The 13,607-nt window shown below is 46.0% G+C and overlaps 3 protein-coding genes across 5 annotated transcripts; 2 read left to right on the top strand and 1 right to left on the bottom strand.

The window, feature by feature from the left end:
* Positions 1-421: 421 nt before the first annotated feature.
* LOC120456130 (BTB/POZ domain-containing protein 9) lies at positions 422-3,673 on the bottom strand. Its single transcript, XM_039642759.2, has 4 exons — positions 2,870-3,673; positions 2,165-2,803; positions 1,652-2,098; positions 422-1,590 (listed from the first exon to the last, which is right to left on the bottom strand). Exons 1-4 carry the CDS (start codon positions 3,485-3,487, stop codon positions 991-993), a joined length of 2,304 nt encoding a protein of 767 aa, XP_039498693.1. The 5' UTR covers positions 3,488-3,673; the 3' UTR covers positions 422-990.
* A 282-nt stretch (positions 3,674-3,955) lies between these two features.
* On the top strand, positions 3,956-7,421 carry LOC120456266 (gamma-aminobutyric acid receptor-associated protein). Its single transcript, XM_039642991.2, has 3 exons — positions 3,956-4,289; positions 6,495-6,692; positions 6,753-7,421. The coding sequence occupies exons 1-3, from the start codon at positions 4,200-4,202 to the stop codon at positions 6,828-6,830; spliced, it is 366 nt and encodes a 121-aa protein (XP_039498925.1). The 5' UTR covers positions 3,956-4,199; the 3' UTR covers positions 6,831-7,421.
* Positions 7,422-7,973: 552 nt separating this feature from the next.
* On the top strand, positions 7,974-12,401 carry LOC120456327 (vacuole membrane protein 1). 3 transcript variants are annotated; one of them, XM_039643095.2, is made up of 6 exons: positions 8,064-8,119; positions 9,235-9,238; positions 9,784-10,323; positions 10,395-10,676; positions 10,750-11,056; positions 11,384-12,401. In XM_039643095.2, the coding sequence occupies exons 3-6, from the start codon at positions 9,809-9,811 to the stop codon at positions 11,867-11,869; spliced, it is 1,590 nt and encodes a 529-aa protein (XP_039499029.1). In that variant the 5' UTR covers positions 8,064-8,119; positions 9,235-9,238; positions 9,784-9,808; the 3' UTR covers positions 11,870-12,401. The 3 variants fall into 3 exon arrangements, with proteins under 3 accessions (XP_039499028.1, XP_039499027.1, XP_039499029.1); XM_039643094.2 differs by lacking the exon at positions 9,235-9,238 and having other exon boundaries at positions 7,974-8,119; positions 9,786-10,323; XM_039643093.2 differs by lacking the exon at positions 9,235-9,238 and having other exon boundaries at positions 8,057-8,204; positions 9,786-10,323.
* The last annotated feature ends 1,206 nt before the right edge of the window (positions 12,402-13,607 follow it).

Below are 13,607 nucleotides of genomic sequence, written 5' to 3'. Positions count from 1 at the left end.
AGATTTCTCGGATTGCAAATAAATAAGAAACGTATCTGTTATTTTTTAGTTCTCTTCGAAAACCGAAAAATTCGCGTTCAGCTAGCACTGCACTTCGCCATCTCTTTCTGTTTCGCTAGCTGCATCTGCGCCCTTCTCTCTCTATGTCTCTCTCCCTCTCTCTCACTGTGCGTCGCAACTGGTTTAATGTTCTGATTGGACTTTTATGGCAGCCGCTGCAGCGGCTGTGGGTCGCTTCTGATTGGAATTCGAAGTGGAAGAGTGGAACGTGTTGTGGATGTGGATGTTGGGGCAACAGTGGGTGGCATGTGCGGTGCACAGTGGTCACAGACGGCGGAATTCGTGTGCGAAATGTTGAGTGATTTATAGTAAGAAAGAAGGAGAAAGCGATTGATTTGCCAGTGAAACAATAAGCGGTGTGTTCATTTTTTTTTTTTGGTTAGCTTTTATTTGGGTGCAGTACAAACTATGACAAATTTTGACAAATAAATAGAGCCTAATTTTTGGGTCGCTCGATGAGCCTAGACTACGAGTTGCGGAACAACTGGATTGTTTTCGTTAGGGACATGGACAGATGGACAGGACACAACTGTGGACAGACTCCGACTTTGCGATCGGAACTCGTATACAATTTTGGTTCAGCTGCTCGGAAATCTCATTCGAATTCGCGTTGAATATGTGTGTGTGTGCATCGAATTAAGTGATATTGCTTATATAAATAACTCTGCTGCCTTGCAATCATAAGGAATTTTCTCTGGATCACAATAAAATCAAAAATATACATAAATGTATATGTATCTATATATAAGTATATAACGTATTAAGGTAATTACGCAAAACCAATAAGCGATGCGATGGAGCCAGCAAGCACAGGGGCACTGGGAAGGACTAGATAACAAGAGCAGCACGGTCTGCAAACTACAACTAAGCGCGGGGACTAAAATCGTTTCAAGTACATCCATCATATACATCATATATCATATCATTAGCTCAACGCGTCTCCTTGGTGTCCAGCTCCACCAATGGCGGCACTGGCTCCGACTCCGCACTCTGGCTTCGGCTCCTACTTGGGCTCGGACTGCCGTTGCTCCTTGGACTGGGACTGGCGTTGCTCCTTGGACTGGGACTGTCGTTGCTCCTTGGACTTGGACTGGGACTGGTGTGGGGGCTTGCGTCTGCACTGGACTTCTTTGGCGCTTCTTGTTCCTGCTTACGGGGCGACGAGGGTGCCGGGGTCAGAGGAGCCGGAAGTGTTGGCGTGACGGACGGGGAGAGTGCTGGCGGAGTGGGTGGGACAACGGCCACTGCCTTTTCCTTGGTCTGCATCGGTTTGGGAGACTGTGTCTGTGGCGGCCAGTGGTTGGACTTTAAAACGTTTTGGCTGCTGCTGGATGAAGTGGAGGGACCTTCAGCGTGAACTGAAGCCAACGAGGATCTCGAGGTAGAGGCAATATTGTCATCATCCGCCTTGACCGTCTTGTCCGATCCGCACTCCTTCTCCTTCTTCCCGCGCTCCTTCTCCATGTCGGCTATCTTCTTTAGGTAGCTCTTGTCCTGGGTGGGGCATTCGAGGTGGACGCAGTGAAAGATCTGTGAGCAAGAACTGTTAGCTAATCTCTCTCAGTCATGCGACTGCTGCACTGCTACATACCTCATTCGCTGTGTTGCGCGTGCCCACAATGCGGATAAAGACCACGGGACGTGGGGCGAAGTGAAAGTTCTGCCATGAGCGGGCCTTGTCGTTGCGCCGGTCCACGACCATCTGCCAGTCCTTGCGGTTCGTCGAAGTTTCGATGTAAAAGCTGTAGGTGCGATCATCGCAGTCCCACAGCAACAGCCTCATGGAGCCCACATAGTAGGGTTGTCCCAAACGGACGACGATCTCACCGCTGCCCAATTGGTGGCACGTATAGCCCGAGTCCCAGTCGTAGCGCACATAATCACCGTTGATCAGCGCGTTGCGGGTGCGACTTACGCCGTCCGTCACAATGGCGCTCTTCTCCACGGTGGCCACGTTCGCATTGGGCGCCACAAAATGATCAATTAACCGCGGCACCTTGGCCGTGTGCATCGCTTCCAGGCCCACCACATGGAATACCTAATAATGCAAAAGGGAAAAAGTGAAGAAAAAAAAAACAGTACGGAAAGAACACCGCTGACATACCCGGTTGACAGTGTTCTGGGTGCCCACCAGGCGGATGAACCGGACGGGACGCGCCTCAAAGTACAAATACTGCCAGGATCGGCAGTGGTAGTCACTGTAGTCGACCACGCGCTCCCAATGCTGCTGGTCGCCAGACACCTCAACAAAGTAGGAGTACGCCCTGCTGTCGCTGTCCCAGAGCAGCATGCGTATGTGATTGATCATGCAGAGCGTGCCCAGTTCGACCACAATGCCCGCATCGTTGCTGTCCGTGATGCAGTGGCGCGTATACCCGTGCTCCATGTCGTAGGTGGTCACATCTCCGTCTAGCAGCGCGGTGCGGCACTCACCCTGGATGCAGCGCGACAGAAACTTGGCCGTGGCCACGTTCTCCTCCGGCCAGAGTGCCGCCCTGTAGGGCAGCCCCTTCGAGGTGCTGCGCTCGTCTATGGCGTCGAGTATCTTGTCGGGATCCAGAATGCCCGAGGGACGCACCACCTGCAGCAGATGCTCGAGATTCATCAGCGGTAAGCGCACATAACTGACCACCGACTTGATGTCCACGTTCGTATTGTAGCGGCTCCACTTCCACACGGCCAAAAAGATCTGCACTTCGGGTGCGAAGAAGCAGTCACGTCGCAGCACCTCCTCCAGCGATTCCTGCAGGCATTACAAGCATAACAAGCGTAAGTAAGCGCCAACTTAATCCATTTAAATTCAACCTACCTTGGACAGTGTCTTGAAGGAGTCGTGCTGCAGCAGGTCGGCGGCATTGCGATCCATGAACATCAGACACACCTGGGTGAGCTCCTCCAGATTATAGAGTCGCGCCGCATCCAGAATCATGCACACATTGTTTAAGGCCAGATACTGGCGCAAATAATTCGAGATGGCCATCTCCAGGTCCTGGAATCCATATTGATTGGCCATGCCCAGCACATCGATGACGGCATCCTCGTCCAGGGTGGACAGTAACAGTGTGCCCGAGTAGATGTAGCGCAGCAGCACCTTGAACGGATCCAGCGGCACCTCCAGCGGTATTTGGCGCTGTGTCGTCTCCGCCATGCCGCCGTATAGCAGCGCGCGAAAGTACTCGCTGCGGGCGGCGAGTATGACGCGGTGGGCGGGCAGGCGCTGCTCCTCGACGACGAACTCCACGTCCGCGTACCGCTCGTTCATGCAAAGGCGCGCCATGTCCGCCGAGAAGCGATCGCCCAGATCGATCACATCGGTGAATTCCTGCTCCTGGGCGCCGTTGTTCTTGCCGCCGCCGGATGCGCCGCTCTGCTTGCCGCCGGACAGGCTGCCGCATCCCTGCATCTTGTGGTGTCCCTGGCTGCTCATCCTTCTCTTGTGTTTATGTTTGTTTTGTTTGTTTGCTCGCTCCGTGCGATGTGACTATACGTGTGTGTGTGCGCCTGTGGCTCTGCGTGTGTGTTTGTGTGCGGCCAGAGGGAACAGTTAACAATTGACGTTTCGTCCAGGCTGCTGCGTCAATCCATCGATGACAGTGGGTGTTATCGATAATATCGATGGCCTTATCGAAATTCTGCTGCTGCGGCGAATAACTGGTATACGCGTAATGTAACCATATTAAACATACCATTTAGCATGAACAACAACCACAATGGATGTTGTATTCTAGCGGGGACACACACCATTGGTGGCTGCTCTATAATATTTAGCGGGGACATCCACCATCATTGATGCGTTTGGGAATGTTGATCTTTCGCCGACTGGTCACACTGTCCGCTTAGCCACCTCAGTTAGCGAGAGCAGTCACCGCAGTCAGCAAGCGTAGTCACCACAGTGCAGGTGCTTATCGATAAAAACAGCAATTCATCGATTTTAGGACGCAGCCATCTAACATCTGCGCCGCACGGTCACTCTACACAAGTATTTCAGACCGTTTGGACGAGAAAACACAGAGAGAAGAGAAAAACACAAGCACAACGACGCATCCACTAGTCGCCACAGTGAAAACAGCAAAACGAAGTGAAGTCTAGCCAACCGATAGAAGCTGCGTTTCTTAGCCAATTACCTGTTCATTGCAATCATGAAGTTCCAATACAAGGAGGAGCACGCCTTCGAGAAGCGTCGCGCCGAGGGCGACAAGATCCGTCGCAAATATCCAGACCGTGTACCCGTAAGTACTCGAATATATGTAAATACATATATATATATATATATATATATACATATATATATGTTTAGCTATGAGTGTATATGCGTTCGTGTATGTGTGTGTAGGTGCGAGCTTCTGTGTATGCGTTTGTTTTGCGTCGTTTTTTTTCTCGCTTGTTTTTTTTTTTGTTTGCTCCGAAGAAAATCAATACTGCGCATATTGGGCATTTCGATTGTTATTACAATATTATTGCATTTCCACATCAGGTGGCTGGGTGAATTTGTGCAATGGGTATTGCATAAAGTGCATATTCACTTGGGTGGGGGGAAAAAACATTGGCTAAAAGCTCTCAAATGTAATTCAAACGAAAATTCTGCCCCCTGCATACACATACTCACGCACACACTCGCACACAGATGTAGAGAGGAAAAAACAAAAGGAAAAAAAAGGAGAGAACAAAGCAGCCGTTTCACTTGCTCAGCTGTTGAGATGTTGTTGTTTTCAGTGATAGATTTCATCTGCTCCCTCTTCCTTTCTCTCTTTTGCTCCTCCCTCAGCCGCTGGCTACACCGCAAGAAAAGCGCATATACTGCCACCCATCATTTATTTATATTGATACACAACTAGTTTTGGGCACCCCTTTGTTTTCTGTGTGCACCAACCAGTTGTTTTCGATTTTAATTTCGTTTGTTTGTTGGCAAAAGCGAGCGAGTACTGCGCACAAAAAAAATCAGTCACTAATACACACTAAAGCAGCTTGTTTTGTTTTCGCAAATACACCAAGTGCGACTGGAATTAGTCATAGATGCGCTGAACACAAGACGAAAAAAAAGTAAATAAAAGCAGAAAAACAAAAAAACAGAAAGGTGGAAATTACAAAAACAACGGCCACTTCATCTGCTGCTGCTGCTTCTTCTTTGTTGTTTTTCTGCTATTTCACCACCTTATCAGCGAAAACTCCTTTCACAAAAACCAAAACAAAACGACAAGCTGCTGAAGGTGCCCCAATCGCGGCGAAAAGTGCAGTTCTTGTTTTCGATTTCCACTGACTCGCACTACATATGTATATATAAATATATATATGTATATGTGTGAGTTAGCTATATGCACCCCCTTAAATATTATTGCCAGTGTTATTTATTTTCGTGTATTTTTGGCAAGTGCAGCAGTGCCAAGGCACAAGTCACAGATCCACAAATCACATAACAGCTGAGCGAGGGGCAAGGCCAGCATATGTCCATATATATCCGATTTATATATCCGAATTCTATGCCATATAGTACGTACTACCACATCTCAATCTTGCGCCTTGAGTTCGGCCAATGACGCCAACGAATTTCAATAGAATGCTAGTGGGGGGAACTAACTGAAAAGGGGACGGCGGGGGGTGGCATTCGAGATAAGCAGTTTTTGCCCATTTCGTATTCATTATGTTGGTACCCCCGCTTCCTGTTTCGAAAATCGGATAGAAACCAGTTTGTCAATAATTTGGCTAAGGCTAACTAATTAGCCCCTGGCTAGAACGGATCGTCTAGGCCAGCTAGCAATTATTCCAGACTCAATGAAATGCAGTTGAGTCGCTAGAAAACTCACTTCAATGAGCCACTTGGCCGTCTTGGTCGTCAATTTGGCTAAAATATTGTCAAATGTGTAGTATGTGTTATGCATAACAAACAAGAAACAGAAAAAGATGGGGAACGACATAAAGGTTGGTTTTGAAAAAAGCTGCTAGGGATCTCAAGCCGTAGGAAACCTCCTCATTCAACTTAATTTGAAAAGAATACATAAAGAAATAATCAAATAAAATAACACGAAGAACACGTGTGTGTAATTACACATTCAAGCTTACGAAATGCAAAAAATGCAGTACGAAATCACTCGCAGCAATTACGAAATTACTCATTTTCGTGCCTAAATATATCATATAGTAAGTGTGTTGTTTTTTGGCCAATATCAGGTTTTGTTGTCTCTAAACAAATTAGTTTTCATTAAATATTGAGCTTATGTTTTCGTTATCATATTCCAAGGTAGCACGTAGTCGAGCACACTTGCTTTGTGTAATGCAAATGCCAAATACGTTTGTAGCCCAATATGTGAGCCGTTTTCGGCACGTAATCAGGTGCAAAGTGTGTGCACATAAACATGCCAAAGCAGCCCAGACCAATTTCAACTTTAACTAACCTCCTGTATTCCGTATTTCTTCCTTTATTTCAAACCACATCGAAGGTCATCGTTGAGAAGGCTCCCAAGGCGCGCATTGGTGATTTGGACAAGAAGAAGTACCTGGTGCCTTCCGACCTGACCGTCGGTCAGTTCTACTTCCTCATTCGCAAGCGCATCCACCTGCGTCCCGAGGATGCACTCTTCTTCTTTGTGAACAATGTCATTCCACCAACATCGGCTACCATGGGCTCCCTGTACCAGGTAACTACCACGATGCACATCAGCCAAATCCCATATTCCATATTCCCGATGTATTTATAGGAACACCACGAGGAGGACTATTTCCTGTACATTGCCTACTCCGATGAGAATGTTTACGGCATGGCCAGGGTCAACTAACTTTGCTCCGGTCGCTTTGCATTCGATCGGAATGGAGCCCAGCCCCCCTATACAGAAATCTATATATAAATAAAATATATTTTGTGTTTAGCAGCATGCAAGCTTAAAATATGGACGGCGAGTTAGCTAAACGAATTGAGGAAAACCGCAGGAAATGCCACATGAAAAGAACTTGAAAATGATCTAAAACTAAAACACAGGGCAACAAAAAAAAATCCACAAAAAACGGAAAACTACAAAAAGAATTGTTATGTGAACATTATTTTATATATATACATTTTCTAAACGCGTTAGTATTTCAATTAAACTCTGCTTTGTCCTACCCATTAACCAACCAACTTTTCCCCCGAAAAACAGATCTATTCACAGCCTTTCTGGGCGAAAATAATTTCCAATGCTGTACTTGATCCGTGCGATTGCTTTGTACTTTATACTTTGTTCGCTTATATTTCAATGATTTCACCATTTTTTTTTTTCACGATGCAAGAAAATTTTGTGCATATTTAGTGTGTATGGTTACGAATAGGACTCTCTCGGTTAAGTGTACGGTAATTAATCTATTATTAAATAAACAAAAACCACAAAAATACACATGCAAAGGGTGTTTATTTGGATTGTTCCTTGTTTTCAGCTAATTGCATATAACGTCAAAATGATTCAGCGATAAGTGATAGGAAAAAGTTTTTTTGTTTTTATATAGCTTTTTCTTTTGTTCAACGAACAATAATAAGTCCTTATCTTTTAGAAATGAAATGAGCTCTAACAATGAGTAGTTGCGTAGGTTTCCTCATTTTAACTGATAAAGGTCTAAAAGGTTTAAGGTGCTACTTATACTTATACCTTTGGCAAAGCAACAATTTATTTTTGCAAACTAAAATTTATTGCCTATAGTGCGTAATGGGAAATCAGCAAGTTTGTTGTTTGTTTATCTTATCGCAAAGGCGCTTTGTCTGTCATTCAAAACTGGCGCCTACAAGCTCATTAATGGGCAGCACTGTCACCGAAACACGGCTGGTCACACTATCGTGTGCTGCAAAGCTATATCTAATGTCAGCCATAACAAGTGCACGTGCTAGAAAGGGATAGCTCCACACTGCAATAGCAAATACTGGTGTTAAAATGCGACATATTCTTGGTATTTAGTATTTCTGACGTATGTGGCGCAAGGCGGTGCACGTTTGAATTTCGTGGATTTTTTAGCCCATTTCACCATCTGGCAACACTGTCTGTTGGCCCAGCAGTTTTTCACCGAAAAGGTTTTATAAAAACACCGTGCCAAACTGTCACAGGTAAACTAAAGTCCAATTGGACGGATTGGCCGCTAATAAGCCGGATTAAACATAGAACGGACACGTTACCAAACAGCTCGGAAAGGTGCAGAAAGAAAACATCAGATGAAAATCTATTTGCTGTTGCGAATTGTTTGTTTTTGCTGTGCTATTGGTGTTTTTGTTGTTGTGCATCTGATTTAGTGTTGTTGTTGTTGTTGTTGCTGTTGCTGTTGTAACTCGTGACGACGGAAATTAGTAACAAAGTGAGAATTGAGGGTTCAAAAAAAGAAGAGAACCCCAAAATAACTGTTGTGTGGGTGCGATTGATTTTTGTGCTTTGTCGTCTGGTTTGTTGTTGTTACTGTTGTTGTTGTCAGAGGGTGGTTGCAATGGAAAACCAAACCACCACCTCCAGGGTTTTTAAACTCCGACTTAAGAAAAACAGCTGCAACGATTGCCACACTCAAATTCAAATGTTTAAGTAAATGAAACGAAAGTGAAATGTGAACTTAACGCTTATTGAATTATGCCAAAACACGCTGACTAGACCAACAACAACAAAAAAAGAACAAAAAATGCTATGATAACAAAAGCGCAAGACAGTGAAACAAAAGCAACAACAACAACGTCAGCGACATCAGTCGTGTTATTGTCCACTCAGCTTGTTTTTGTTGTTCGCCTTGTGGCCCTGTTTTTCGCTTCTGTTTTGCGCTTCTGATTCTGAAGTCGTCTGCTTCTTGTGCCGCCTCCCTACCCCTTCTCACCATTCCTCTCCTTCTGTCTGCCGTCTCTCTTTTTTACGCGCATGTGGATTCATTTTATTGGTGCTCAAGTATCGCATGATAATCTCACGCTACGTCCCTCGTAATTGTTGTTGTAATCGCTCTGTCGTTCTGTTAGCAGAGTGCCTCTGTTATTGTTGTTCTTGTGTTTGTTGTGCTTTTCCGCACACACACGCACACGTACACACACACACGCATACAGGCACACTTGCCGAAAAATTGAAGCCATTCTCGCAGCAAATCAAATTCAATTGAGCAAACTATCAACTAGCCCGCATACAAGTGTGAAAAAGCAAATAGAAACGAGAACAAGCCGAACATTTAATACACTATCTGTACAAGAATGTAAAGAAGCATTTTATTCTAATGAATTTATCATGTTGAGTTTCTAGATTTCTTGTCATTAACAACAAAATCTGCTAGTTCTTATCGCTACTATATGAGTTTCATAGTTTGGGGAATAGTGGCACTTTCCATATTTTGCTCTGCGAAAGTAATAATCTGCTTCCTTAAGCAGGGATTACAGACTAGTCTACTATCAGTGAGGGACTTATCCCCTTATCAGTGCCAGTGAACGGGCTACCTATGTATGCCATCTCAGCGTGCTGTTCCCCAAATGGATAGCACTCGTTGTGGCAAGCCATACGAAACAAACCCAAAACTGGAGCGTAGAGTAGCTCGTACACTTCGTACACCATCGGTCGTTTGTAGCTTATCAGTAGTTTATCAATTGTCCGCAGACGGGGATTTGAAATTTCTGTTCCATTTCTATTACCGTTAACATAACAACAACACTTCGTGTGCACCGCCGTGTATTCAAAATTATTTAATTGTTTTCTAATTTCCGGCATTTACGTTGCTCTTCTTTTGTTATTTCATTGCAAACATCGTGCAAAACACAGCTGCTTGCAAGCCAACCGCTTAAATGTCACAGAACTCGAAAAAGGACGCCACCAGCAGCAGCAGCAATAGCGGTAGCCATGCGGCCCAGAGCAATCGCCACAGCAGCAATAGCAACAGCACCACCAGCGGTAGCAGCAACAACAAGAGCCACCACAAGCGGCAGGCGGCGAACGGCAGCCTGAAGACGCCACATCAGTCAAACACCACCACCACCACTACCACCCACTCCCACAGCCAAAAAACCCCCTCGAAATCGCCCGGCAGCAAAGGCAAGCTGAGCAGCAGCAGCAACAGTAACAGTAGCAGCAGCAGCAACAGCAGCAGCAGAAGCCTCAGCGGGAGCAGCATGCAGGAGACCGGCTCCTCCTCAACATCCTTGCTGGCCGCTGGCGGCAAGGCGAAGAAGAACCAAAAAGACAAGCAACGCGAGCGGGAGCGCATGGAACGCAGCCAGCTGGTCCTCTGGCGTCGTCCCCTGCAAACCACCAAGTACTGCGGCCTCGAGCTGTTCACCCTGCTGCGCACGTGGAGCACTAGGTATGAAGATCGAAAGTAGACCCATTTCAAAAAAAAAACACATCTAACTTGATAAACTCTTTCTTTGGCAGATTGCTGCAACAGCGTCTCCTGCTGGCCCTTCTGATAGTATTAGGCATCGTATTTAGCGTAATTTACAAGATAGACGGCCCCCATCAGTTGGCCATCGAGTTTGTGCGCCGGAACACCTGGTTCTTTGTCTACTGGCTGGGTCTGGGCGTGCTCTCATCGGTGGGCTTGGGCACCGGACTGCACACGTTCCTGCTCTACCTGGGTCCGCACATAGCCAGTGTCACGCTGGCCGCCTACGAGTGCAATTCGTTGCGATTCCCGCAGCCACCGTATCCCGATGAGTGAGTATACCAGGTTCTCCCACTAACCTATCCCACTTGATAACTAACTCCTTGTTCTTGCTTACTCCAACAGTATTATCTGTCCCGAGGAGCCGTATGACAAGCGTGTGCCGAATATCTGGTCCATCATGTCCAAAGTGCGCATGGAGGCCTTCCTCTGGGGAGCGGGCACAGCGCTGGGCGAACTGCCGCCGTACTTCATGGCCAAGGCGGCGAGGTTATCCGGCTACGATCCCGAGGATGCCGAGGAGCTGGCCGAGTTCGAGGCCCTCAACGCGAAGCGTCACCAAAAGAACCTCAGTTTGATGGACAAGGGCAAGCTGTTCATGGAGCGCGTGGTGGAGCGCGTCGGATTCTTTGGCATTCTGGCCTGTGCAAGCGTGAGTGGTGAAAATCGCTGACCAGCGTGTTTACTACATTTACTACAGTCACAAAAACGAATTTCACTTTTGATTTCACTAGTAAGGCAACGAATAATATTACTTTTCTGCCAATTGAAATTCATCCTTACTTCCGTAAACGTTTTTTTTATAATCTATAATCAATTCTATTTCTTATGAAATATTCCTTTCTGTACCATGGCTTTCTATAAGCAACTTAGTTTTACTCGTAAAAATGCACCTCTAGTACTGCACTTTGAAGAAATTCGTTTTTAATTTAGTTTGTGATTGCAACTTTTTTACTAACAAAGTGTACATGCTCCGCAGATTCCCAATCCCCTGTTCGACCTGGCAGGAATCACCTGCGGCCACTTCCTGGTGCCATTCTGGACGTTCTTCGGCGCAACGCTGATCGGCAAGGCGGTGATCAAGATGCACATCCAGAAGATCTTCGTGATCATCGCCTTCAACGAGACGCTGATCGAGCGGGCCGTCGATCTGTTGGCCTCGCTGCCAGTGCTTGGCCACAAGTTGCAGGAGCCGTTCAAGTCCTTCCTAAACAACCAGAAGCAGCGTCTGCATCGCCAGCAGCGTGGAGCGGTCGCCGGTGCATCCGGAGCTGGAGATTCGGGCAATTTGCTGTCGCGGATCTTCGAGACATTCGTCATCGGCATGGTGTGCTACTTCGTGGTGTCCATTGTGAACTCGCTGGCCCAGAGCTACCACAAGAGGCTTCACAAAAAGCCGGCGAGCACAGCAGCTGCGACCACGGCAAGCAAGAAGGCGGGCAAGCAGAAAGCTTTACGGGACTAGAAAATCGGTAGAGATGTCTTCTGTTGATCTTTTCCCCCACCCCTTCGTTTTCGTTTAAATTATTTTGTATATTGCGGCTTTCGCTCTTAGTCAAATTATATATTTTATGTGAGTGTGACCGCGAGAAGAAAGGAGACGGCCTAAAAGCCTGAGGAATTTACCTTGTAGACTAGATTAGGAAAAAAGAAAAAATGTAAAAGAATATGTATCGCGAATAGCAGCATCCACAGCAATAGCCAGAGCTAAATTAAATATATTATATTTTATTAATGTACAACAAACAATACCTTAGCAATTTTTCGTGTGAGTATCGTTTTACAAATGTAACGAAAGTGAGGGAGACGCAGCTAGTCGCGACTAATGAAAAGCAAATTGTGCAAAAGACAAACAAGCCAGAGCAAGCAGGAAACGCTAAAAAATAAATAAAAAAATAAAATTCTAAATAATAAAAACAAATATGTAGGCAGAAGCGAAAAAAAGTTTAAAAAATATTGAAAAAGTGCTGAATAATAAATGAATATGGATATACACATTGTAACCTGAATGCCTTAATTGGAAAGTGGGCGGTTTTGCTTAAACGAATTAAAGTTAAGTCTGGCTAAATAAAAAGTAAATATACGCGTTATATAAACTATAGCAGTTGATAAGTACCCAAAGTAATCATTGCTATCGAGCTGAAAAGAAATAAGGATGTGCTGAGCAAGCAAGGCAAAAAAGCACAGATAATATCAATTAAATTCAGTGGAAGTAAGGCAAAAAAATGCAGATAATCCACAATAAGTGCTGGGTGAAAGGGGATCGAAGTGCGTTCAACAGCGAAATCCGTGGATTGCCCGTACATGCAGATACCCAGAAAATGAGAAAATGCGTTACCAACAGTTGGCCCAAAGCGCGAAATCAAGCTGGCGCTCATTAAGCCAAATAGCTGCTAGCCTATGGCTATGCTTCCATTGTTTGCCCCAACTCCCCCTCCACTCACTCACTCACTTACTCACAGTATCCTGCTCGAAGGACAATTGCCGCTGCTGGCATGACGGGCTGCGGGGCTGCCGGTTGGGATGAGTTGGGTGCGGGGTGTTGATGCGGACGCGCCTCGAATGCCTAATCCTGTCAACAGTAACAGCTAACAAAAACAACAATAACAAGAGCAGCAGCAACAACAACAACAAGAGCAGCAGCAACAACAACAACAAGAGCAGCAGCGCCAAGAAGGCAAACAGCGATGACAACTTGCCAGAGGCAGAGCAAAAAAAAAACCAAAAAAAAAAGAAGGAAAATCGACCAAAGCCAGCGTCACACAGTGTCAACACTGCACAACACAACACTCCAGTTTGGATGGACAAAGTGAGGCAGTGAGGCTGGACCAAAAAGGACGAGACGTGCAAAATGTCGGCCGGCGTGCAGGACATTGCACGTACGCTAAATATTTTCATTTAGCTGTCAGCATTTATTTAAAATGGACACACAGTGAGAGAAAAGGGGTGTGAACCAGCAATCCGCTTGGTTGCGTAGGTGGGCGTGGCACCTCTCGGCCACATGCATGCAAAACTCACACACAGACAGGCAGACAGAACACCCTCACACACACGCACGCACGCATGCAAACACAGGGGCCGCAGGACATGTACATACGTGAGTGGCACGGCAATGGCCTGTCGCCTTTGACATTAGTTGATACACCTCTCTGCGTGGCAATGCCTCCGTTTTGGGTCGTAAAACTTTCACCCCCCCACACTTC

This window comes from Drosophila santomea, chromosome X, assembly GCF_016746245.2.
Source record: "Drosophila santomea strain STO CAGO 1482 chromosome X, Prin_Dsan_1.1, whole genome shotgun sequence".
Classification (NCBI taxonomy): Eukaryota; Metazoa; Arthropoda; class Insecta; order Diptera; family Drosophilidae; genus Drosophila; species Drosophila santomea.
Note: the sequence above shows the minus strand (reverse complement) of the source record. Positions and strands in the feature narration are given on the sequence as shown.

Coding starts and splice junctions, on each gene's coding strand:
- LOC120456327 (XM_039643094.2), top strand. CDS start 9,809: ATGTCACAGAACTCGAAAAAGGACGCCACCAGCAGCAGCAGCAATAGC. Junction 10,324..10,394: donor CTGCGCACGTGGAGCACTAG/GTATGAAGATCG, acceptor TTTCTTTGGCAG/ATTGCTGCAACAGCGTCTCC. Junction 10,677..10,749: donor CAGCCACCGTATCCCGATGA/GTGAGTATACCA, acceptor TTACTCCAACAG/TATTATCTGTCCCGAGGAGC.
- LOC120456266 (XM_039642991.2), top strand. CDS start 4,200: ATGAAGTTCCAATACAAGGAGGAGCACGCCTTCGAGAAGCGTCGCGCC. Junction 4,290..6,494: donor AATATCCAGACCGTGTACCC/GTAAGTACTCGA, acceptor ACCACATCGAAG/GTCATCGTTGAGAAGGCTCC. Junction 6,693..6,752: donor CCATGGGCTCCCTGTACCAG/GTAACTACCACG, acceptor ATGTATTTATAG/GAACACCACGAGGAGGACTA.
- LOC120456130 (XM_039642759.2), bottom strand. CDS start 3,487: ATGAGCAGCCAGGGACACCACAAGATGCAGGGATGCGGCAGCCTGTCC. Junction 2,099..2,164: donor CCCAGAACACTGTCAACCGG/GTATGTCAGCGG, acceptor TTGCATTATTAG/GTATTCCATGTGGTGGGCCT. Junction 1,591..1,651: donor CGCGCAACACAGCGAATGAG/GTATGTAGCAGT, acceptor TCTTGCTCACAG/ATCTTTCACTGCGTCCACCT.